Here is a 27,349-nt window from a genome sequence, read left to right as displayed (position 1 = left end):
TGTCTGTAGTTCACCAAGTTGCCGAGGCAACAGGCGGATACTGCGCTATCAGTCATCTGTGCCTCTGCTCTGCTGGTGGCTTTCAGCTGCTTCCTGCGGCGGAGGTGCAGACCACCCAGCCCGCACTCAACACAAAACTTGTAATTCAGATGATTCACAAGCTGAGATCCTGAATCATCTCCGTCACGGCAGGTCTGCGAGTCTCTTCCTCTGAGGATGACGAGGCGTTTATCTGTCGGCAGGATGACGAAGACAATACAACATTCATTCACTGCTGAGTTCATCTTCTCCATCAAATCAAGATGATTCTTTAAACTTTAAAAGCGTCCAGTCGATCTCAGGTGACTCGCCGATGTTTTTAAGGAGACGGCCTGTGATCTGTTTCTGTGTTGCGCTGGTCGAACAGTGGTGTTTTCCCGTTGAATCCCTGGAGGCGTCGGCGTCCTGAAGGCCTCTTGTTTCTCATCCATCAGCCTCCTGGAGATGTGACTGGCATTACTACCTTCTCTCATTTGAAAACCAACGATTTCCTGTTCCCGCGCCATTGATTTTCATTTGCATTGTTGATGGATGCGAAGCTGCTCGCTGTGCGCTGAGCAACAGCAGAGTTTCTTCAATAGAGACCTTCCCAGCTGTGTTTCTGTTAATCTTTTCCCACAAAGCAGCACCAGGTCCATATTGAAACATCTGAGCTGACACTGAACGGGTCGTGTTGGAAACTCTTTCAAACATTTTGTGCTGTGATTGGTTTTTTTGGCTTCATGTTTCTCATTACGGAGATAAAATGATGAGCCTCGTCAAAAATTCCACAAAAAGACCAAAACCAACAACGTGTTCATGTTTCCATCAGCACTTCCTGACTTCCTGTCTGCAGCTCTCAGCTCCGAGCCCATCGTGCTGTTAAGAACTGGATGTCTCAATTTCCTTCAACTAAACTCTGACAAACCGAGATTCAACAATAATTCCTCAAAATACATCCTTCAGCGTCCAGTTGGCCCCTCGGTCACACTCCACCGTGTCCACTTCAAAACTCAGATCACCACCATCCACCTCCGACTCAGATCGTATCATTCACACGTTCATCTGCTCTCGTTTCGATTTCTGTAACTCACTTTTCACCTGTCTTAATCAAACTGCCCTGGCTCCACTTCAGCTTGTACAAAATGCAGCGGCGAGGCTGTTAACTAGAACTGGTCGCATCATCCCGCCTTGGCTGCCGGTTAAGTTTAAAGTTAATTTCAAGCTTCTTTTAATCGCTAACATGAACTTCTGAGCCCAGACGTCACTGACCGGCCGCTCAGCTCATCCAGTCAGAACCTCTTGGTATTTCCCTCAAAGTCAAAGGTGACTGCTGACCAGAGTCTCCCCCTCCCATCAGATCAGCCTACGATACAGCATGACATGACCTGGAGACTGAGAACCGTCATCAACAGTCTGTAGACTGTTGTAAAAAACTGTTATACTATTATAGCTTCCCAGGTTTGTTAGGCTTCATCTGTGTGAGTGTGCATCTCTTCTCATGTTGTCTTCGACAGTATGTTTGCTGTTGTTGTGCACTTTGACTATGTTTTGTATAGCATGACTCTGAGCCCAGTATTTCCTTTGAATCAATCTATTGTGGACAGAAAGCACTGTGTACCTTCTAACGTGTTTATTAAATAAAATGTATCTGAAAAACTCCCACCAGGTTTCAACAAAGGTTCATCTGATCTTTTAAAAAAGGCCCTGAAATGTCCTCAAACAGCTGGTGACTTTAGTTTTTACTGATACTGAAGGCTGGAAGAATATTTTAATTACAAATCTGAACCAAATAAAAATGTCTTGATCTTTTTGTGTAGAGAGGACGGACAGACAGACAGACGGACAGACAGACAGACGGACGGACAGACGGACAGACAGACAGACGGACGGACAGACAGACGGACGGACAGACGGACAGTAACCTGCATCATGGCTGTCTAAAAATAGCCTGACGTCCTGGAGCAGTAACCATCCATCTCTGTCTGTGCTTCTGTTTTTTCCTAAAAACCCTTGTCTGGATACACCGTCGCCAAAAATACAAAGCCCCGACCGTGCGTCCGCACGCTGCAGGTCCATTTATCACAAGCTTCACTGCAGAGAAGCAGGTTAACATGGAGGCTGAACTGAGTGTTCGGTGGTGTGGACGTGAAGCCTGCTGTCGACTGCTAATGAAGACAAATATTCAATAATGTCTCAAAAGCATCATTGACAAATTTTCACAAGAAGACTGGATACTCCTTTTTTTAGTTATCTTACCAGATAAACGACACTAGGGGCGACACAATTCTCCAGGTGCACTTGAACGCACCATGACGTTCCTGCCGGTGTACATATCCTTTGCCGTACGATGCGATGTAGATTTCACAGTTTCAGACGTGCACCTGAATGCACCATGAAGTCAAACTCTGACGCAGACAGACAGCAGAGGACAGAAGCAGAGACAAATCTACAGAGACAAACAACTTCAACACTGCATCTGATTTCAACTGTCGAAAAATGAAGGTTTCTTTATATCAATTTCTGATTTGTGACTTCTCTAAGTGATACGAGAGGATAGTTATGATTTAGACACGTCAGGCGTCAGGTAAATAAGAAGACCCTCTGTGTGTTTGTCTGCTGTTAATATCTAAAGTAACGTCCTTACTTCTTGAGCCAAGCAGTTTAGAAACCTGCCGAGGATCAAAACCAAATATCTCATTACAGCGTCGAGGTTAGGTTTGAATATTTCAAACAATTAAGTTAACTTCGGCTCTGGTGTGAACAGAAACAACACGTAAAGCTTCGACTGAGCGGGAAAACATTTTATCTGACTTTCAAACTACTTAAGTGGAAATACTGCGAGCATCAGGGGTCATAAGCTGATTAGTGAAAGTAATCAGAGCCGCTGGGTGGATGGAAACCATCAGCGGTCTGAACGTAAGAGCTGACACGGAAATATTAACTTAAATTTACTCAAGGTTTACGTCGTCTTAATTTGTCATCATTACCTTGAAAATGAACCACTCAGAGTGGTGATTTAATGGAGCGGTGTGATGCAGTGTATTGTATTGCAGTAAATCTGCTGCCTCCATAAAACTGTGTATTGATTTAGCTGTAAAACTACACTCAAAAATCCCAGTTCTTGGTTATATAACTCGCAGATATAAAAAGAAACTCCTCGGCTAATTCCTCCTGACAGATGGTCGCTGGTGTGAGCGCGTGATGACAAAAAGAAAATAAAAATCAATCTGAGGGAAACTGAGTTATTCCCTGAAAAGTTTAAGAGCAGGGATTCATCGTCAAGTCTTCAGCGTGTCGGCACTTCCTCTTTAATTCCCGGGTCTGGTTTTTAATGCCGCACCACCACACGTCCGCTTAATATAACCGTGTTAAAACAGTGGTGACACAAAGCCTACTGGGAGCCCGGGGCCGGAGGAGAGCCTCGCAGCAGCAGCAGAATTAGCCCCGGATCAAAGCTCATTTCCAGCGCTGGGTTAAAGGATGTGGAGCAGCTGCAACTTCCAGCTCAGCTCCACATGTCGCACTTCAACCTGTTTACACATCCACAGTCACCGACGCCGTTTAGTTTAATGTCGTCTGTGCACGCGGGGAGAGGACGAGGCTCGAGGGCATCGCAGCAGCAGGAGATAGTGACGGTGACACGTTCAAGGGCTGCAGCTGACAACTGTTTTCATCCTGGATTATTTTCTTGATTAATCGATGAAAGTTATGAAAGTTGTTCAGAGCATAAAATGTCAGAAAAAAAAAATGTGGATCATTGTTTCCAAGATGACGTCCTCAAATGTCTCGTTTTGTTCACAGCCAGAAAATATTCAGTTTACTGTCACAGAGGAGGAAAGAAACGGGAACAGATTCACATTTAAGAAGCTGAAATCTGAGAATTTAGAGCTTTTATTCTTAAATAAATCACTTTTCGATTAACCCATCGATTCATTTGTGCAGCTCTAAAACATTTTATACTAAACGCTCAACCATTAAAACTCGACTTGAACACTTTCAACCCTAAAGATTAAAAGGAAATAATTGTATTAAATGGATTTAAGAGCTGTCAATATTCAAACTCAATATAATAAACTCGTCCTCATCAGAACGACGGGGGGGGAACAACTGCCGGTGCCAGATAAACTCACAGCACCATGAAGAAAAGCAGCAGTGTCACATTTTGCACGTCGAACAATAAAAACTCCAGTTTACAATTTGAAAATTGAAACAAAGGACAGTGAGAGAAGAGATCTGCGGCTCCAGGCTCGACAGAGAGGATGAAGCTGGTTAACTGAGTGTGACTGTACGTCACAGTGACTAAAGTTTCTACTGTGAAAGAACATGGCGCTCGCATAAAAACACCTGCTTTTTGAATGGAGTTTGGTTTAGAGGTCTGTCCCCTCAAAAGACCACTGGGGGAGCACCTGCATGTGCTGCTCAGATCGATGGAAACTGTCCGTGTCTCTAATCATCATCAGCTGCACGGCTCAATCCAGGGATTCAGAGCGATTTCCAAATCTCCGTCCGCAGGTGAACGATCGCTCTTAAATATTTGAGCGTCGCTGCATTAGGTCTGAACGGAGCGTCTGCAGGCACAAATGGAAATTTTTGTACTGAATGTTACTATGAAATATAGATCACTTAGGACCGCTTGACTAAACCACAAGACCACTGTCCAAATCTGCAATATACCTAATTTATTATTACTATTTTATTTCAGTCCAACACGTCCTCACACCTGTGACTTCTTCAGGGTTAGAAGAAGCTCACGGTCGTCAGAAAGCAGCTCCGACTGCCGGGCGGAGCCGCAGCGTTAACACTGACCTCTGGTGTCAAATGTAAAAATGATCCCGACCTCGAGCAGAGGACGTCTGAGGCGTCAACACCTGTTGATGTTTATCACAACTTCTTGTCAGGGGGAAGTAAACAAAGCTGGAGGCCATTTTGAGTTTTCAACAAATAACCAACGCTGCCTTTTTTCCTTTAGTCAAAACAAAACACGTATTATTGTTAAAAACATCTTAAATGACAGACTTTGTGCAGGATACAGTGTTTTTCTGATGTCCTTGCAGCTGCCTGAGTTTTATCAAATTTAAAATGTAGCCCTCTAAGTTTTTGGCAATTCTGTTTTTCATTAAAGATACAACAACTCTGAGATTTTACAAAATGTGCAGACAACACAGAAACAAAGTACACTCTCTAAATTAATTTGAGGCGAGTCGATGCCGTTTTGAAGTCATCTGCCGCAGGAAGAGTTAGAAGTGTTCTGGTTATTGAAGCTCTTTGAGAATAATTCATCAAATCAAACAAATCCACATTAAAAAAACAAGTATTCAGACTTTTATCTGAATAAAAGTTTGAGAAGAAACCATGAAATAAAAGAAGTGTGTTTACGTCTGAACATATGGAGCCGTTTCCTCTTTTCTCCTCCACCTGCCGCCTTTAACTGTGTCACTCCCTCCAGCGTTAACGTACAGTCTTCATCGTGCCCTCAATGTGTCAACTGACTGACGGCGCTGGGAGGGAGGGATTCGCCGCCGCTAAACGGACGGACGAGGAAATATTACGCGTGGAGGTAATTCCCAGCTCGCTGGTGGGAGGAGATCTGTGCGAGCGGCTCACCGTGTCGGCTTTGATGTCGGCGCGAGCGAGAGGAAGGAGACGAATCCCCGAAAGAGGAGACACATCCACTCTGGTTAGACAACGCCAACACATCCTGTTACCCAGCATGCATCACACAGAGATAGAGACAGAAAAATGAACCTTAAAGGGATATTTTTCAAGTTGTTAATGCTCTTATCAACACGGGAGCGGACAGATACGTCTCCGAAGCAAACTATCCACCGTGGTCTGTCTGTGGTGAAGGGGAGGAGGGCGCTCTGCATCGGCCGACAGGCGATATCTGAGACTGGACGTCCTTTTGTGGAAACTCGGTTCACATCGACAGAAAATGCAAATAACTTTGTTCTTGTGGAGAGAACCATCGGGCAGGGCTTTGAAGCTGAACTTTCATTCAAAAGACCCTTTTCTTTATCCATTTCTGCTCAAGGAGGTTTGTTTCTGCTGCATCGCCTCCTCATTTCCCAAACTACGGGGCGGGCCTGAGGTCATAATAAGAACGTGCGTCAAAAAACGTTGTGCCGTTAAGAGGAATTTTATGAAGTGCTTTTGAGGAGATTTCAAAATACTGAGATATATATTGTGCATCTTGATCTAGCTTGAAAACATTGCAACATTACGTCCCCCGGCCCGAACCACCCTCAGATACGACTGGAGGCAGGTGGAGAGTCTGCGTCACCACCAGCTTCTCGATCACTTGTGAAAAGGCGACATGATGAGCTCCCGAAGGCCAAAAACATCTTCGCTGGATTATCAACACAATATCAATATAATGATACCAAGTAAGAAGTAAAGTAATGTTATTACTTCTTAACAGAGTAAAGAGTAACTTGCTGGTGATATATGTTGTTTTGGTAGACAGCCTCTGGCAGTCGACCCGTTCAGTCAGGTCCGGTATGATGATGTGTTGATGTGGGTCCACCGGTCCAACCAGCACACACACACCTGGACGTGTCCCTCACAGTGCAGCCGGGTCTCAGCGAGCTGCTGGAGGACTGAGGAGTGTTTTCCCGTCTTTAAGACCGAAGCCTCTGTGGGACTATTTAATTAACGAGGCTCTAATACCAATTTAATGGAAATGAGCTTCAGACCTCCACATGGATTCACGTGAAGTCTTATAGATTAGGGACTCGCAGCTCTTCTCCACCATCTGGGCCATAATTAGAGATACGAGCAGACTCCAACGTGTTCATGTAAATATGACCTATAGCTGCTTGTTATCTATCTGTGTTCAGCTCTCTGTTCCCACATGTCACCTGTGTGCACAACACTTTCAGCTCTTACATGTTTTCCTCTCTGGACTCTGCTGAAGCTGAAGAGTTGGGCGGAGCTGGAAAGTTACTCGACGACGAAGAATTTCAAGGAATACTTTGACATTTCGGTGAAATACGCTTATTTGATTTCTCGCCGAGAGTCGAGAGCGATCGATACCACAGCAGGGAGGATTTCTGACCTTTGTACAGTGCCAAGCTAGCTGTTTTACTTTCCTTTTCATTCCTTATGCTAAGCTATGCTAATCAATTCCCGGCTTCACATTTAGCGTACAAGACAAAGAGAGCGGCATCAATCTTCTCATTAACAGTCCTTTGAAGCCGCGAGGATCAGCTAAAGTGTCCTGACAAAGCAGCGATGTCCTCACTGCACACACACACACACACACACACACACACACACACACACACACACACACACACACACACACACACACACACACACTCTTTTAAAACAGTCCCTTGCAGAGAGGAATCCATTAAATCTGAATGTTCGGCTGGTGAGCAGCAGTGATAAGGGCCCTCCACTCTCTCCTGCTTTACTGTACTACACCTGATTATTTACTAGCTAATTAGCAGCCGGCGGGGCCATAAATCTCAACCGTAAGAAGATGGGAACGCTTCATTTCCTGCTCTGCTGAACAGGAAACTGACCAGATATAAATATATAAAAACTAGCGGCGGAGCAGCGAGACGTTCCGCTCATTTCCTCGCTCGCCGTCTCTTTTATGAAACGTGTTGAAGGAGGCGCGTGACAGCAGATTTAACCGTGTGAGAAAATATGACAAAATGTGTGAAGCGGTGTGATCACACTGTGGGAAAGTGTGGAGAGACGAGTCCAGTTAATTCAGTTCTTTTTACTTGATTTTGGGTCCAAACTCATGAAAACATGAGGATGTCTTCACTTCGGATCAGTTCACTTGCATTTTGTTTCCCTTGTTTCTCTTCCACTGTTCTTTAAATGCCTCCGTCTGCTACAAAATCAACTTTCAACAAAATGTTTTCAGCTTTAGATCAAATGAAGCTGCAGAAATCAATATTTTAATGAATCATAGGATTAATTATTCAATGAGAGGCATGACTTTTGTTTCATGTAGTGACGTGGGTTTGGGAACAGTAACACGCAGAGTTAGTAAGTAAGACGGGAATGCTGTCAGAAGACACAAACCCCCAAATAGATGAAGACCAATGTGACCCACTGGAAAGTCAAGAAACAGAATCGGATGCCGCCAGATGACCCACAACTTTGTCAAGAAGCAGTAATCTCCCCCCGGAGACGCCGTCATGATGCCGTGATGCGACTAATGATGTTCATGTGTCACATGAAGCGACCGCAGAGTCAGACGTGGCCAAGAAAAGTGTCAGACGGCAACTTGGAAGCTGCTGAATCAAAGTTTGCGTCCTTGGAGAGTTGTGTGTCGTACGCAGGGAACAACTTCACTGTTTCCCTGACAGCACCGACATCATCGCTCCTCATCTGCTTCATCGTGTTTATGGTAGCGTGCTCCGTGCTGCTATTCGCTGATGACACCGAACTAGTTATCAAACTCAGCAAGAGACGGCAAAGAAACTGTTTATTTCAGGACATCATGAGGTGATTTGTCATTTGTCGTTGATGTTTCCATGTTGACGGTCGTTCTCGCTCAAACTTTCTTCTCTGCATCGACTCTCACTGATGTTTATCAGACAACGTGTGACGACAGACCTCAACATCTATTCATTACAAACTTTCAGACGAATGAAAGCGGCTCTCAGAGTCACAGAGTTCACCACCTTCTTTGGTAAAAGACAACAAGAATGTTATTTCAGCTGCATCATACACTTCGAGAAGCAGAGCAAATTATTACTCCATTAGCTGACACTACCTGAGGACTCAAACACAAACACAGGCCTCATTTATTTTATTCCTTTGACTTCCTCTCTGTTATTTCTGCTTGTTGTTTTTCCTGCGTTTCTTGTCATTTGCAGCTCTGTTTGTCGTCTCGTTCAGGTTGAGATGTTTTTAGAAACCCCACGGGCTTCTTATGTTCCCTCACCTGAACAGTTTGTACTTCATTTCCTCATTTCCTTCATTCCCCCCCGCCCCCCAGTGTGTTTTAGCACTTTTGAAAAATCAACTAAAAAGAAACTAAACATGACGTTCTGGCGTCTGTCATGATCTCTGGAGACCGTGGAGACGGAGGCATGTTGTTAAATAGGGGAATAATAACAAGGAGGAAGGAAGTCTTTGTGAGGCGCTGCAATGACACTACTTATTAAAATTAACTGTCTGTCGCGGGGATGAAGCTGCGCTCGCGGGGCTGCAGACGTCTGAACGCTGACAGGGCATCTCAGATGACAGAGAAGATTTTTAGCTCCAGATTTTACTTCTGAACCTTCAAACTTTCTTCGCTGCAGTTGAGGTGAGAAAGGAACCGGCAGGGAATCGATTCATGTTCAAGTTTATCCTCATTTTTTGCTGGTGACCTCATGAATCCCTCCAGGAGCTGAAGACAGACGTCCGGCTCTGCCTCAAGCCGACAGCTGAGCTGGACACATGGCTGATGTCACAACAGACAGATTTCCACCGACATTTTAAAGAATTCAAAAAGAAAATGCAAATTTAGACTCATTTTCCACCCACTACTTGTTTGTGACTATTAGGAGTTGGTTCATCATGATAAACAGTAGGTGGCGCCAATTCTGCAACTGGAAAACTATTATGCCATCACAGAAGAAGAGGGAAAAACAGGATGACGTAATTTAAAGCGTCGCTGGAGCCTCAAACTGTGGAAACCAATGAAGAAAACAGGATGGAAATATGACACTGAGTTTGTTTCATGCGAGGACGATGGGATCAGAATTTATTTGGGAAAAATCTCCAACATGCACATAAATGCTGTCAGTTACAGGTCTTAGAAACTGCATTCATAAACAATGAATTGTTGAGGTGTGTCTTTTTGTGAGGTCACGGTGAGCTTCACCTTTTTGTCCACCAAATTCAGAGAGGATGTTTGTGCCTGATATAAAAAACCCTCCATGGCGTTCTTGAGACATCGCGGACGATGTGACGGACGGACACAGAAGAGAAAATCAGACCTGGCAGGTGAGACGGACACTTTCTTACATATTAACCTGATTTAAAACCCAGGACAGCGAGTGTCAAACCTCAGTACAACCTGACACAATCAAGAAGACACACAGACACACACACACACACAGACACACACACCGCAGTACACACAGCAGGAGTTGTGCTGAAGAAAAGGAAACATGATCTGATGGATTCAGTCACTCATACTTCAGGTGTCTTTTCTTTTCTCTTCGGTTTAAAGTCTCAGAGACGAGGACAGAGACACTGTTGGACAGAGTATATACTTACGTCCAGTACAGATTATAGATACCGAGTAGATTTACAGGGATTATGTCACCAGGTACAGTTTTAATCCCGGCTCCCCCCCCTGTGTCTCCACACCTGTGACCCTGACAGCGTCTCTACTCTCTGAGCTCGGCGTCGGCACTCGTCCAAGAGGCAGCAGACGGCAGCTCGGAGCTGCTGATGCTCGTCTGCTGTCACTGAGATCCTCGACGCAAAGCAAACAGCGACAGGACGCAGCCGCGGAGGAATGAAACTCGCCGCTTTTGAAGGTTTCCGTCGGCTGCTGAGTTTTATCGATGAATATTCATGGACTGTGAAACTTCAACACAACTCCCTCCCCCCCCCCCCCCCCCTCCGACAATCCCCTGCTGATCCAAGATGGCTGTCATCAAACCTTTCAACGTAAACACAAACCAGGCGAGCCAGGAGCGGGAACTCGATTCATCTCTTGTGACGCCGATTTATAAGCGTCGGGAAACATTTGCTCCCCATCCCCGAGAAAATGATGTTTTGCAGAAATCAGTTCTGAGGCCGCTCAGAGGCAAATGGTTCTGTTCACAGCCCAACACAAAATCAATCAGGTTTGTAATGGTCTGCACCCATGGCAGCGCTCGGCTCTACGCCACCTCAGAAATACAGGGACACAATCATTTTCCTTCGCCAGCACGCACTGAAAATGAGAGGCATTCTGTAAATAAGATATTACTCTATGGACTCGCATATTCCCTTCAACAATTTTCCTTTAAAATGAGTGCCAATTATAAGCAGGAGTCAGCCTCCCCTGCAGCGTAGCTGGATCACATTTGAAATTTAAATCCGAGGCGATATTCTTGGCGGATGATAGATCAATGAGGGTTTTTTAACCAAATCCTCTGCGATGGGGCAAGTTGATACGGATCTGGTTCACATGGCGAGGACTGAACTTTCTGTTGCTTTGAGGAAAAATCTCCTCCTTCATTGAGCTGCCAGGTAAACAGGTGGCGTGAAGATCAGAAGACAAACAGACAAAAAGGCACGGAGGGGGAGGAGGGCCGAGGTGCACCGAGCTGATAATGCCACGAGGACGGCAGGATGGATTTAAATGTCAGTGTTTCTACGCTCACATGAACTTTACAGAACCAGTGTCTCCATTCCCTGCTCCTGGCTCTACTGTATATGCTGTATATGTCCAGCTGCGTGATGCTGGATCATTACCCGCCGACGAAGAAAGCAGGGCTCTTCTTCAATTCAGCCACGACACGAGAGCAATGTGCTCGCTGCTCTCAGCCTCAGATTGAGTTAAATTATGGTTCGGAGCTGCTCGCCTGCTCTCCGCGCTGCCAGGAATAGACTTTCATAAACATCTCCTCTACCACAAAAATAAAACAGGATGTCCCTGAGAGAGAGAGGCTGCCATCGAGGGGTAATTATGGAAGTAGGTTTGTCCTCCTGTCAGCCTGTGTACTCTGCAGGCTGCACAGCAAACACTCCTAATGTAAAAACCGACAGCATCTTCCTGGAGCTAACAAAAGCTCAGAACAGCAGTCAAATCTGTCATTTTCCTCGTGTGAAATCTCACTTTTGCTGGTCTCAGAGCAGCCGGTGGGGCTGCGGCGACTCCGGTTTGAACAGGTTGAATCAGTTTGTGTGACTTTCACAGAAACGGAGCGTTAATGGAACAGTCTGTGCCGAGGTCGGACATCTGAGAGGCTTCAGGGCCGCGTTCAGACGGAAAAACTGGCAGTAAGTCCCAGGCGAGGTTCGTCTAATGAGCGGTGACGGCTCGTCATGCACCCAGTCTGTGATGTGGTTCTGCACCGTTTGACTGGACCACGTCGTCCCCCTCGTATCTCGCTGTTTTCTCATCATGTTCAGTTCACAGCTGGCGTCTGTTCAGGTGCGCTGGAAGCATGTTGGTGACATAAAGTTTGTCATATCGGCTCCAAAGGCCACCGCTGCACCCTGAACAGGACGGTAATGGAAGATGAAATCCTGTCTGCTGCACCACAGTGAAAAACAACAAAACTATTCAGTCCCACAGCACCTGTGAGTCAGCCTGAAGGCTCACAGTCACACAGTCTGGTGCAACAGCAGCTTGAGCTCAAACACACAAAAGTAAATAGTTTACATGAGTAAGAGAGGAGCAGAAAATAACTGAACAGCAGGACGCTGCGGACAGCCACAACATGCACAGGTGAAAGCATCTATCGTCTGTCTGACATCACCTAGCTGTGGTTTGACTGATCGACCATCGACGTCGGCAACAATGATTTCAGCAAAAAGCAGCTTTACTTTATTCGTTGCGAACGAGCCTGACAGTAATCTCTCCTTTACATCCAAACCTCACAAAAAACAGTGTTGGTGCAACAGGCAGCTGTGGTTGAATCCCACTGAAATTAATTATGTTTTGACTCGTCACCTTCCCGCAGCTCGTCTGTCTCCGCTGTCTGTCTCCGCTGACGGATGTCAAACCTTCACATTTCTTTCTAAAATCTTCCACAAGCTTCTGATTGCCTGAAAGCGACCTGCTGTTAGCCCTGTTTGCATTTGCTACGGCGCCACTTTGTCATTAAGCATCCAAAAGTTTGATAATCAAAAAAACAAGAAGCCGCCGAGACGAAACAAAACCAGAAGAAAATCAAAGAAACAAAACACAGCGAGCGTGTGAACTCACTGTGAGGCTCACTGTGGCATCAGAGGGAAAATACTGAAATATCATTGACAGACCAACTGTGTGTTTGACAGTTTGACTAAAAAATGATCTTATTCATATGAATTACTCGTCTCTCTGTAGCCATGAAGGGCCAGACGGAGACCGGTCCTATTGTTCCAGCTGTCATTTAAAAAGAGCTAATAAATGAATAACTGTGTCCTCGCTGAATGTTGAAAACACTTTGATCAGACTGATCTCAGCTGTTAGTTTGTTCAGATATTTATCTGATTCATCATCTGATATTTTGTATGTTTCGTGTCGTTCCACAGAGTTGTTTACTTGTTGTTTGTGTGTAGGACGCCATGTTGGCCTCAGAGAACAATGACCGGTGACTTTAATCCAGCTACAGTAGATGATTAAAATAAATACAGAGAGTCATCATACGGAGGGAATGACTGATGGATTTGTTGCAAAATGTACAAAATATCTTTCAAATCATGTTTAAGTTTGAGCTTTAAAAGACTTCCTGAACATAATGTTTGTGACACAGTCGTCATGGTGACAGCCAGTGATGACATGTATTATTTATTTACTCAACTACTGTACTTAAACTGGCGATGGACAGTTTTCATGTGCTTTAATATAACTCTGTAAATACTAATGAAGGTCGAATTAAAGCACAAAGGAAATGTGTCTGTCGTGGCTCAACCAGGACAGGAAGAGTCACAGTTCTCCCCGGTCACCATCCGCAGGTCGCTGTGAACAACTGGAATAACTGAGGCAACTCTAACTGTGAGAGAGGACGCAGCCGCTGATGGAGGAGGCAGAGAAGATATAAAACTTCCACTTTATTATATTTTGGAAGCAAATATTGTACTCTTAACTTTAGTTACTAGTTACTTTGCATCAGAGCCAAAGTAACACATTTTTAAATCATTTAAATTATTTACTTTATCAGAAAACAAATGACTGAATCTGATAATCAATCAGGCCGATGATCGCTCGACCACTAGTATCCAGTATATACATGTAAATATATGTATAATTTACTTTTACTTATCATTGAGGTGGTTGTTAAGTTTTAGATCAGTTGTGCAGGTTGTGAACATTTTCATCCACAGAAAGCAGAAACACACTGACTGCTGCTGAGTGTGTGAGACCCTCATGTGTTCATGTTGTGTTTGTGTTTGTGTTTGATGCGTTCTGCGTAACAGGTCACTCACATGACGGAGACGATGTCGCCTCGTTGGACCTGGTACTTCCTCACACTCCAACGGTTCAGCAGGACGACGTCACAGTCCGACCCCCCCTCTGGGTTCAGGAAGGGCTGCTCACACACACACACACACACACACACACACACACACACACACACACACACACACACACACACACACACACAGTGTTAAAATAAGTTAAAATAAAACTACTGTTTGAGGACACAGAAAGAGGAGATGTTTTGTAAAATGAGCAGCAGCAGATGTGACAGTAATGTCAGTAGTTAATATATAAATGTGTCTGGTGTTTGTTTGCAGCGCATGGAGGGAGTGAAGAGTGGTCAGTCCTGGTAATAACTCGGGGCAGTTGTAGCCTTTAAGGATCTTTAAGGACCGAAAGGTTTTATGTGTTGATGGATTTCGTAGCTTTAAATCTTCTTTTAACTTTCTAATATCCTCACAGACAAGTATCGTTCAGGCTCTTTTGAAATTATTACACAAACTGTGTAATCAATCAGGCAAAAACCTGCAGAACCACAGTTTTCCTTCAACTTCACAGTGAGTGTGAAGTTAATTTTTCACCCTCGTCGTCTCCAAAGGAGAGTTAGTGATTGGTTTTTAAACCGAACACCCTTCTCCTCTGATGATCCGCATGAGAAAATACTTCATATAAAATTTCATTGTTGCTGCAAACAACCAAACAACCGTGTCCGCCATGACAGCTCTATCACACACTCTCTTCCCTCCTCGACAACAACAAGGACGATAGAAATTGTTTTTCTTCTGACTCGGTTTGTGTCACTTCGTCGACGGATCCACGCGTGACGAAGCCCACTAACACCGACGAGAGACATCGCGACTGTTTCATTAAACGGGATGTGCGCAGGCCATTTCACGCTTGCCGTGGTAATTGACAGGATATCTCTTATCTGTCGGCCCCGAAATAAATATCCCTGTGAGCGCCGTCAGCCTGCGACTTTATCAGATAGAGTTGGATACTTCATCAGCTTCCCTCGCAGTCATATTTCTCCATATTACATGCTGGTTTGTTTCTGAAACTCCTGCTGCGGTGAGGCTGACTTTATGTGGAAACACTGAGTGTGACATCGTCTGATCATTAATTTAGTTTTTACAGAGATGATGATGCAACACTTTGATAAACTCTGAGAATTAAAGAGAAAAGTTTTCAGAGAAACAACGGCAGCATGAAGCATTTATTCCAGAGCGCTGACCTCGGTAAGAGTGAAGATTTAACCTCCTGAATGTTGACCGACCCGCCTGTGGATTCATCATTAAAAATGCATGCAGCAGAGCCGAGCATCGCTCCAGCCCACAGGGCGGTATTTTAAATCAATATCTTAAAATACTGAATATGTTTATGGTTTAACTTCAGGAAATGATTCACAGCTACATGATCTTTATTCAATGCAGGAGCAGCCACAAAACAAACACTGAAGGAGAATTTTCAGTCTTGAGTATTTACAAAAGAAAAATGTCTCATAGTGTCACGCAAACCTCAAAATAATCAGAAAGTTTAAGGATCCAGAAAATTCAGAAATCACGTGTCCTTTCCCGGGTTACGGGCGTCTGGAGCCGATCCCAGCTGACACTGGGAGAGCGTTGGCCAGTTCAACACAGGGCGGACATATAGGGACAAACGACCATTCACGCTCACGCCTACGGACAATTTAGAGTAACCGATTAACCTGACTTTTTTGCATGTCTTTGAATTGTGGGAGAAACCAGAGCACCTGGAGAAAACCCACGCAGACACGGGAGCACGCTGCCCTAAATGAGAGCGTCAGGAGTCAAGATGCTTTTCGAAGTGAAGAGGATCTTTCTCAGCGAGAGATACTGACATACTGACAGATCCTGAGACTGATGGACACATTTTTAAAGATTCAACTTTTCACTCAACCTGTTAAACTGATATTATTATTTGTAATTAAATAAAAATGGACTAAAATTATTATTGTTTTGACTCGTGGTCTCAGACTTTTGGACCTGACTGGCAGATAAGCAGCGATCGATGAAAACAATTAACACAACCACAGGAGGCGATTAAATACAGACGTTTAAATGAGCGTGCTCAGTTTGTGCAGCTCCTCTGCTGCAGTTCATAACGATAAATAATAAGATTCATTTACTTTTATCAAACTGAGCTGAGACAATCACGAGCTCGTCTTTTTATCTGACATAAATTAAGAAGTGAGAGCGTACATATTCATCACCGTCCGTCAATCTGCAGCTCGGAAAACACTGTTTCCATGACAACAACCCAAGCCCTGCTAAAAGGATGAGGGGGGTGTGTGTGTGTGTGTGTGTGTGTGTGTGTGTGTTTTCTGCTCTGTGATGAACCTGCTGCTGAAACGTCTCTAAACAATCAACCCGTCTGACTTTGAGGAAACGCTGACGACATCTTCAGATCGACCTCACTGTGACGTGTGATGTGATGACGGCCACTGACAACTTATTACTGCTACACTTGAAGTTCGGTCCAGAGTTCGATGAGAAGAGATTGATGACACCAGAAAGGAAGAAACAACCAGCCTGGTTCAGTCTAAATGTAACTTAATCCACCTTCTCTTAACCTCATGTGATACCTTGTTTTTTTAAATTAGTGCAAAAACCACATTTAAACATTTTACGCATGATAGAATCAGTCACGATGTTTGTTAAATGCATGTGTGACGCTTTCACATCGCTCATCAATAACAAAACGTTCATCGGCGTTTTGTTGGAGACTGAACAGACGAAAAGAAAGCGACAGCCTGAGTTTCCCCCAAACTAGCAGGGATGTTGCTATCAAAGACGCTAGCAAAGCAACACAGTGCATCGAATAATCACAGCAGAAATGGAAGTTAGGTCAGACCGCCGTGGTTTAGATTGTAGATCCTTACATGTTACAGTTACGGCTGGAAATGACGACAGAATTTTGCAAGTGCACAAAGAAATGACAATAAATTAAATCTTGAATCTTACGCAGCCCGTTCACTTCACATTGTGACGATGACAGATTTTTAAATCGCTTTTCTCGGCTTGAGGAAAGTTTTACGAAAATAAAACTTCCATGGACGAAACATTCACAACAGAAAGAGTCATAACTTATCTTGTTTGCAGTTGGAGGTTTCCTGTCGACAGTTTTACAGACGTCGTCTCTTCTTTAATGGCGGTCTAACTGTGCTGCAGTGTAATTTCTTGCAGCACCGCGAGTGGCCACTGGGTGAAACTGGAACCAGTGCAGCCAGGACCTCGTGTCCAGGTCTCACAAACAGATTCATGGCTAACGACCACTGAACACACAGCTCAGCTCAGGACATGAAGCTGAGATCATCACCAAAGCTTTTCTGAGAAATTAAAGTTTTGACATGATGATGCTGCTGAATGGAAAGTTGGATCAAAGTGTTTTTTTCATAAGCCTCTATAAAATCATCTCATCACCCATCGGGAAGCTGTGGAGATATTTGTGATGGACCATCAGACCAACACTGGCGTCCCCAGAGCCGCGCTCCTATCACGGCTGAACACGAGCACCGACACACACAGATGTTTCTTCAACCTGCGAGACGTCATCAGTTTGTCACTTTAACTGTTTCTGGGACTTTGCAGCACAAAGGAGGAATCTGAGCCAACACACACCAACACACACTGATCATTAGTGTGTTTGTATCACAAAGATAACAGACGGAGCACACGGTGAGCAGCAGCATCAGGATCACAAGATCTTTCACCTGATGTGCTGTCAGACGGCATCATGGGAATATTTTGATGTCTCGCAAACAAGATAGCATCCGGCAGCAGACGGCTGAGTGCTGCTGTCGGGGTCATTCAGTGTTTACCTTTTAATAACAGCAACGTTTTATTGAACCAGACAGACAATACAGACGAAACAGACTCAAACCTGAAGCGGAGCGAAGCTGGGAGCCGTGTGACGGAGCTCCAGCTGAAGGATTCAGAGTGAACATCTCGTTTAGTGAACCTGCTTCCTCCTCGTTGTTCAGTCGTTTCCTTAATGATTTCAGAAGTTCTGATCAGAGTCTCAAACTCTTCAGAAACCCTCGCCGAGGTCGACTTCCTGACCCAGCACACACAGTTACATGAATATACAACATGAACCAAAGAGCAACATGCGGCTTTAATATTCATGCTCATTAAAAATAGAGAGCAGATTGTTTAATGCATAATGCAACGCACGTTGGGGATGATACGCTGCACGACAGGAAACCAACTCGGTCAAAACCCAACAGGCTCTTATTTGTTTTTTTGTTTTTCCTCTTCCATCTCTGCTCCTCCGATGAGAAGCTCGTTTCCTGTGTCGCCGAGAATTAAATGTTTAATAAAAATAAGAGTGTTTGTCTTCTGCAACATGAAACTACAGGTTTAACCGCGTGTCGAAGTCACTTTCTGAGCGCGTGTTTAAATTTACATTTGAATGCTGATTCTAAACAAGCAGTTTTTAAGAAGCCATGTTCTGGCTCTCTCCCCGGTCCATTTAGACACGGGCCTGGTCCTGCGGTGCCAAGATGGCTGCCGAGTGGCGAGACTTGCCTGTGAGGGCTTTGCTGTAGTTTGTATGCTAGTAGCAGCTAACGTAGCCTGCAGCAGAGAAGAGGAGCAGCTACAGAGCTCAGCTCACTACTGTCTAACTCCACACCAACAGACAGTGACGGAATGTAACTAAGTACATTTACTCAAGTACAGTTTGAGTTTTTCCATTTTCTGCCACGTCACACTTCCACTGTGCTACGTTTAATTGATCAATAGTTACTAGTTACTTTGCAGAATGCATCAGAGCCAAAGTAATGAACATTTACTCAAGTAATATTCCTATGGGGGACATTAAAGGGGCATTCTGTAGTTTTGGAAAAAATTCAAACTCAGAATTTTAGTATTTACAATATTAATGAGGTCATAATACAAACTTTCTCCATCAGTGAATAAACAAGCTGTTCTCAGGAAAATAAGGTCCCACAACACTGTTTGAAGCTAGAAAGGTGGCAGGGTCCGCCACATATAAACAAAGTAAAACAGTATAAACTGTGTTTTTGTCCTTTAAGCTCAGTTTGTTTATTCAGTCATGAAAACAAAGAGAGTTTGTTTATTTAGTTTGTTTGTTTATCAGTCAGTGAGGATCTTTCTCTGCTCATTAACATTTCTTCAACAAAACAGAGTAACCCTTTAACTTTCACCAAAGTAACATTTTAACACAATATCTTTACTTCTACTTTACTTTAAACAGGAGGAATGACGACCACTAGCCAAACTAGTTTTAATGTACATATGTGACGATCGTTAAGAGACGACTTGAGAACCTGGAGGTCGTTTATTGATCTTTTAGTAACCAGCTCCTGATGACGCAGGTCTCCAAACTGTATCATCAAAAGCGTTTTGATCGGGTTGTTCTGTCATCAAAAAAAATATAAAAAATACATGTGCAACCTCAGTGAGAATCATGCACATTTAGATTTGATGATGTATATAAAATATATATGTTCTGTGAGCAGCAGTCATTTCTTCTCCTCTGACCAGTCGGCCTCATGTTGCTGCTCACACAGACGAGCAGCTTCTTGGAGTAGATGACTCAGAAATGACCAGATGTTCAGCTTTAAGATACAAACACAGCCCGTCTTCTCTCTGCCGCTGATGTTGTCAGGATGCTGTAAAATCTGACTGTTTTGTTATCAGTGGTTTGAGATGAAGACATGTCTCCCTGCTGACCTCAGATCAGTCACAGGACTTCTCTCTCACTCTGATTGGTGGATGCGCTGTAACATCTCACCTGCATCGACGCTCCCTCCACTCGCGCCACGTAGGCGAATCGATCGAGGACTGTGACGGTGACGGGAACGGCAACGAAGAAGCCGCTGACGAACGCCTTCAGGTAGCGCCTCCCCGCCGTCGCCTGCTGAGCCATCACCTGGACAGGAAACAGCAAAAAACAAAAACAGGAAAGCAACATCATCAGAACCACGACGACACACAGGAAACTAAACAGCGCTCGGATTAGATTAGACGATGTTAGATTAAACTTTATTGATCTCTCTGGGGGGAGCAGGTCGATGCAGCAGCAGGAGAGTAACAGGAAACTACAGAGGGAGGAGATCAGAGGAAACGTGGGAAAAGACGACAATTACAGCACGAGCATGTGTTGAGTGGACGAAACCAGCGATATACATTTACAGGAATAAGCTCAGACAAACCACAGAGCAGCATAACAAAGGTAGAAAAGTAGGTGTTTCTGGAAGTGACTTGGGATCAGTGTGAGTGTTTCTGGACTTCACATAGAAATTAATTTTTCAAAGCATGTGAAGTTGTTCCTTCTCATCAGGAGGCTAAAAATAGACCTGTTCAGGCCAGTGATCGCAATTTTATGTCCAGGGACTCATAAACTCAGAGTCTGAGAGGTTCAAATGAGGCAGGTTTGTCTTTTTAATATAAACTCATTATTTGTTACTCGCTGCATCCTGATACGTCTCATGTTCTGGTAGTTGCATGTAGGTTTGTTGGTGTGACACAACACCAGCGTAAACCTACACACAGGAAAACCTCCTGACCTGTTGAAGTTAAGAAAATATCTTAAAACAGAACGAGGACACTGGATTGTGTCCTGAATCTCTTCATCTAAAGTGAAATCCTTTTAGAAAAAGATGAGTGCACAGCTACTGTGGACGGGAGGAGAGACGAGCGACCAGGAACTCTTTCAAAACATGTGCAGGCATCAGAGTATTGACGGACCTTTAAGTTCATCCGATGAAGAAAACCATCAGATGACATGTGCATGCAATTCACACAAGTATGTAGTTTTTCTTCCAGCTGTAAAAGCATTTAAATGTCACGAATGCATCAAATATCAAAAGATGCTGAGGTGCACGTTGCATTCAGAAACCAGCAGCAACCAAAGCGCTCAAACTGGTCGCAAATAGCAACTGCTGCTGTTGAGCCCTGCACTCATTTATACAGATTGTAAACGTAAAGGTCCATGGATCAGACGTCCAGATGTTCTGTTAATACCAGCTCAAAGTCCATTCTTGAGCCTCACCAGTAGCTCGGTGTCGCAGCTGTTCTGGATCTTCTGAGCGGATCACGCGAGCCTCCTCAGCAGAGGGAGCTCGCCCAGTTGTCAGTGAATTGTAGATGTTCACATTTCCATGTTTCGAGCCCTCCGGCTGCTGTTTCCAGCTGCTGCCAGCACAGACAAGAGTCCTTAAAGTGCTCTGGAGAAAAAAAAATCTGATATGAGCATCACCAGTTTCATTACAACTGGGCAAACTGGAGCTTCTGAGGAGGAACATCAAATTAACTTAAACTTTCCTCTTATCTTCTCTGCTCATCATCAGCTGACCTTTGTTGGGTTCTTGACTGCCACTGAAGCCCTGAAGGCCTCTGCAACCACCCACACGCCATCTTATTAGAATGGATAACATCCTTTTCCAATAAAGGGACAGTTTCCTCCATGTATCAGTCGAACTCATGTAATGATGGAGCTCAATCACAGCATGAGCCTGACTGACTACAACATACAGGAACTCAGGCGTCACAAAAAGCAGGGCTCCTCCTGTCAATTTTCACCGCAGGTTTGACGACTGGGCACAGAAAACACATCACGCCGCGCCTGTTCTCCCCAGACAGAGTTTTTCATCCACTCTGCTTTTCACAGCGCGCTCCAGGAAGCCCAGACAGGCGTGAAATGACCGACCAGCCGGCAGCAGCAGCCGCAGCCATGCACCGCTGCCTTCAGCAAACAGCTAACAGCCTCGTCTGGACGACCACTGTCCTCACTCTAGAGATCTGCTACAGCTATTACCTCCACATCACAAAACTTCAAATGAAACATCATCAAAACCACAGCGCACTCCCTCAACGGTTTCCCCATCTGTACTCCATCACTGCAGCCGTGAACTGTTACAGAAAAACAGAAGCTAATCTGTATTTCTCTTCACGATGATGTGATGTCTCTACAGCGCGACTGCCGACCACCTGACAGACACGTGTGCAGAGTGACAACTTTAAGTGTTGTCAGGAAGGTAAAGGTTTAATTCTCCAGTAAAGACGTTGTACAAACAGTACGGACCTGAGCATGATTGGATGCCGACACTGTCCATTTCTCAAAAACTTAAAAGGAGTTGACATATATTATACAACATATATTTAACCTCAGAACCAGACGAATCTGCCGAGCTCGTGTTTTGTTTCCTTGACATGGCCCCCCGACCATTCAGACAGATTTCAGACTGATCTGTCAGTGTCACGCCATTCAGAAAGTATTTAAATAAAACGGGGCAGGTTTGATACGACGACTGACGGAGGAGTGTGACCGCCACACATCATACACGTCGGGGCTCTGATTGGTTGCACGTCTGTCCAGGCTACGAAACACTGATTAATAGTCAAACTAGGTAGTGCAGAAATATGAACCAGGATTCTGTCACTCAGCGCCACGCCGCATGTTTCGTTACTCTGATTTGTTGTAAGTTTTAAGAGGCATTATGGTCTGCGCCTGTTCATAACATCCCCTGGGAAATTCAAGTGAGTTGAGACAAACCAGACTACTCTGCAATTGAGAATTAGTTATCAGCTGGTTTTAAGAAAGAACATCAAATGCTCCAAACAGCTTGTTCGGTGTAATCAAAGTCTCCAGAAATGGTTTGTGGACTTTCCATCAGCATGGAGGGAGGAGATGATGATTTTTCCTTTAAGTTCTCCTCTGAGGATGAACCTCTCTCCAACCTGGATATTTAGTATGAATCAGGTGAGTTCATGAAACAACATGCAGACCCTGAGCAAGGTGCTGCGTCTGGAAACCTTCCATCTGCAAGTTTTTAACTACTGTCTAATACTAAAACACTGTAGTTGTACACATCACAGACACACACACCTACAGATCTGTGATCACACACACTGACACACACAGTGCTCCAGCCTCCTCAAACAAAGCGACGTGTTCCCGGCCTCAGTGTACGTTACGTCCTATTAAACACGGTGATCTGCCTCCGCCGGGCTTTGTAAGACATCAGTTACCCACCATGTGCTGGAGGGAGGAAACTCCAGCGCCGGAGCAGAAAATCTATTCTAGCATAACAATCCGTCCTGACGTGAACATATTGCCATTACACTTCCATACAGCTCGCCGCATAACTGCACTCACAGAGAACAAGTGTATCATCAGAGGAAGCTCGACGTGGAGCTTCAAGGTTTCCGCTCACTTTTACAGCCGAGTCGTTTGAGCGCCGACACCTCGGAGCCCCGCAGCGCTCGCACTAAAACGACCTTGTTTCCTGTAGTTTCCTGTCGGCACATTTAAAACGATGTGGCTGACACAGCAGGTCCCACTTCAAAGTCACAGAGAAATGAAAAATCTCTCTCACCTTGTTAGCTAAATGTCCACATTATAACACAGGAAGACACTCGCAACCTACTTTTTCTTTAAGGTTTCAATTAAAAAAGAGTTTTACTGCCGTCAGGTGAAAACTTACCGTGTCTCCACAACGTGGACTTGTGAGAACCACAGTGAGCCGGCTGACAGTTCTTACAGTGGCTTATGGACATGACAACAACTAAATCATGTTTATTGTCGTTATTTTAAACTTTTAAAACTTTAATTTGCTGATTTAATTGGAACAAAAACAATTCAGAATTATGTTATTATGTTATTATATAACATCTAGAAGCTGCAACCAGCAGATGTTTGACCTTTTCATTTTAAAGACAAATTGATTTGGCAAAACATTAACTGCTTAATTAAATCAGCCAAATGAGTTATTGGCAAATTGTCATTTTTAATATTGTTCACTCAACAGTTTCATCTGCCGTCAGCTTGGCTGAATTTTCTTACAATACAAAAAACAGAGGTAGTGTTGTGTGATTCACACAGATACACAGTCATTTTCAATGATAATCAAATCAATCAATAATCAATTCCTGCACAGTCAGCACTTTGTCTCAGATCAGGTATGATCGTCCATGTCCGAGCTGTTTGATTAAAAAGAAAAACTACTGAACTTTGGGTTGTACCACCCGACAGCTGCACGATCCAGCAGCATCTTCATCTGAAACACAACCACACGTGACTGTGAAAGCAGCTTATTACGACTCATACTGATGTTTGTTGTTGGGCGGCGACCTCTAGTGGCTGTTGTAATTATTACGGCAGCAAAGGAGGAAGTTATGTAATGTCACATAGGAGCATAAGGAGGAGGTCTTGGTGGATGGTTGGGTAGAAGTATAAGTTCTGATCTACAACGTCACGTCCGTGTCCCAATGAACTGTGGGTAATTAAACTCTGAAGTCTGGTGAAGTCGGTTCTCCAGGAGGATTCTCTGGAAGTCACTTGAGAGCCCTTGTGGACTGGATAGATTGCGGGTTTGGACCGCCCTCAACACTCGCAGACTTCCTGCAAATGAGCCCACAAAAGTCCTCAGTTCTGCAAGTGCAGTGAAGTCCAGATATTTGGATGCAGCCATACTGACAGTGAAGAGGCTCTTATGTATCTCTGTAAGACACAGAGGGACGTGACAAAGCATCATGAGCTGATAAAGCTGTCAGTGACACAACAACAACATGGACTTGAATCAGTGAAAAATCAAACATGTGGGCGGTGATTTAGAGGTCAGAGGACAGATCAGTACGAGACGCCATCAGAGCACCGGTTCCTTCCATGTGAAGGATGAGGAGGAGCAACTCAGCTGCTACTGCATCCAAAAAGCTAGAATAAAAGCATGAAGAGAATAAGAACGAGAGGTAATTAAGGACCTTTATGGAAATCCTCCCGTCTCCCTCCGGTTCTCTGTGATCGAACCGATACAGGTTGTAGTTTCACTGTTCCTGGATCAGCTGGCTGCCCCGCTGTGTCTTTGTTTATGACGTGATGACAACTGCACTCCAGCACATTAAAGTGAGCTCCGCTGGGGGAGCGCTCTTTATCAAGTCTGCAGAAAAGGCATTAATATTGTGGACATAGTGACAAACGAGTTAATGCAGCGCATCTCTCTCTCTCACCATTGTTATTCATGCCGGCGCCCAATATGCAGAAGCAGCTCTGTAACAAGGTCTAGCAATAGACCAGACAGGTTATCATAAACAAACACTTATTGGGAGTTATTAGACTGCGACGGGCGCAGATATAAGAGCTCCTGCTTTTATATCAGAGCCATAAAAAGAGCAGACTGAAGTTAAAGAGCAGCGCTCCATGTCGGCTCAGGATGAGGAGGCCTCTTTATGTCGAAAAGGAGCTCCTCGGAGATCTGTCAGGAGTTCAACAAACCCAATTCCACTAACCATTTCCAATTTATTCAGATGAGCCAGATACAGAAGGTATAAATATCAAATGCAGTGAGCGGAGAGCCCTGAAGCAGACCTCAGGTCAGCATATCAGCCACGATCAAGCGGAGACGTTGTGGTGTGCTTTTGCTCCGATTGCTAGAATTGAATTTCTGGGTCTCTGGGCTGGACTCCATCTCAGCCGGTGACTAATGTTGGCGTTCCAAAGCTTTTCCAGACCGATAAATCCACAGGGGAGGATGCAGCAAGGCAGCGGGGACGCTGATTACAGCCGGCCGCTGTGAGATTTCCCCCAAACCAGCTCCACTTCTGCCTCGGCAGCAGTTCTGGGCTTTGCAGGGGAAGCAGAAGGGGAGCCGTATAAAAAAGCCCTGACCTACAAATAAGTTTGACTTTAAAGAGTGAGAGCTGTGGCAGGGGAAGAGGAAGAGGAGGGCGAGGAAGAGGCCAACTGATGGTGTGTTTAGGTAACTGATTGAAATGCAGCAGCTAATTAGAGTTTTAATTAAGGTACGGTTTGAGGAGTTAAGTTCAGAGAGGCCTTCAACTTAAAGAAATCATCAGATAAAAAACACGTGAATATATTAGGCGTCGACTGAGGTGACTTCTTCAGGGCTGACGCTGATTATTAGAAATCAAGCGGACTGGAAACTGATATTTGGGACCGATATTCATGTGCAGTACAAATTAAAATCTATTTACTCAAGTACTGTTCTCATTTTTAGGTACTTTACTTGAGTATTTCCTGTTTCTGCTACTTTACACTTCCTCTCCACTACGTTTATACGACACACTTAGTAACTAATTACTTTGCAGATTCAGAAAACGCTGGATATCGGCCCGATAATGGACCAGGGAAGAGAACTGATCTACCCCGAGAGTAAATGTGACTTCATCACATGAAAAATGGCGCTCCATATTCACTATATTCACTCTCTATACGTTATTCAAGAGTGAAAACATCTTTAAATTGTACTCCAGCACTGACACAGTATATGATGAACCTACATGGCAGAGGTCAGTGACAGAATGTCCTCATTAAAAGGTGGATAAGTCATTAAAAAACTGACTTTGCTGTTTGGATACATTTCTTTTGTCATGTATTTCTCATCCAGTTTACTTACTTGTACACTTGTATAATCATAATTAATGTCACGTCAGTTGGTTGAGTCGACAACAAAGAAGTAATGTGACAGCAGACAGCAGCTCTGCTGATAACATCTGGAACATCTGGAACATCTGACAAGTGATGAACCGCTGCTTGTGTTCAGGTTAATCAACATGTGGTTCTGCTGGAACATTTGGGACAGATGCTGGTCTTGTTGAGGACTTGTGAGCACTACAGTGTCCACTCGCCTCAGAAATATATGGAAACTTATTTTTGCCAGGAAAATAAAAAGACCTAAAATGTGTAGATTTTGTCTTCATGTTCTCATTTTAACTTGAGTTTTTACATTTTTTATCGTTACCAACTCTTCGATCTTTTGTTCTGTTTTTTGGCAGAAATGGTTTCACTTCTGTTTTGTTGTGCTTGCTTTTATTGTGTGAAGCTCTTTGTGCTACATTGTATTTGTATTAAATGTGCGATATAAATGACGTCTGATTGATTGATATCAGACTGACCCACAACACAACGTAGCCACCTAGTGGACAGTTTGTGTCCAACACACACCACACATTGACGTGGCTCGTACAGTGGCCAAGCATTGACAGTTCAGACTGTCATGCCCACCAGGAATAACGTAGGAGAAAGCTTTTTACAACTCTTCATCATCAAGGTATGAGGATGAGTCTTAGTGACTGTGAAGTCTGTGGCTTTAAATCTGTAGGGCAAGTTAATTAAAGTACGAGCCGTGGAAATGGGTGGAAATGGCGGCAACATCCCAACTTTGAACCAAAATGGCAAACTTCCCGTTGGACTGAGGTTGTGGGTCCAAGAGGCTTTTTTGTGCGTTTGGTCATGATACTTATG

General features: G+C 44.3%; 1 protein-coding gene across 3 annotated transcripts in view; it reads right to left on the bottom strand.

Annotated features, from left to right (window-relative positions):
• immp2l (inner mitochondrial membrane peptidase subunit 2) overlaps positions 1-27,349 on the bottom strand; it is a 124,777-nt gene that overhangs the window by 89,582 nt on the left and 7,846 nt on the right. For 2 of the 3 annotated variants that reach the window (XM_084364730.1, XM_084364731.1), the window contains exons 2-3: positions 19,880-20,017; positions 14,107-14,210 (exon numbers count right to left, since the gene is read on the bottom strand). In XM_084364730.1, coding sequence (XP_084220856.1) covers positions 14,107-14,210; positions 19,880-20,014 — 239 coding nt within the window. In that variant the 5' untranslated portion in view covers positions 20,015-20,017. Of the gene's footprint in view, positions 1-14,106; positions 14,211-19,879; positions 20,018-21,139; positions 21,160-27,349 lie in introns of those variants that run through there. The other variant, XM_084364732.1, reaches the window with a different exon arrangement.

Source organism: Pagrus pagrus (assembly GCF_965226575.1).
Source record: "Pagrus pagrus genome assembly, chromosome: 10".
Taxonomy (NCBI): domain Eukaryota; kingdom Metazoa; phylum Chordata; class Actinopteri; order Spariformes; family Sparidae; genus Pagrus; species Pagrus pagrus.
Note: the sequence above shows the minus strand (reverse complement) of the source record. Positions and strands in the feature narration are given on the sequence as shown.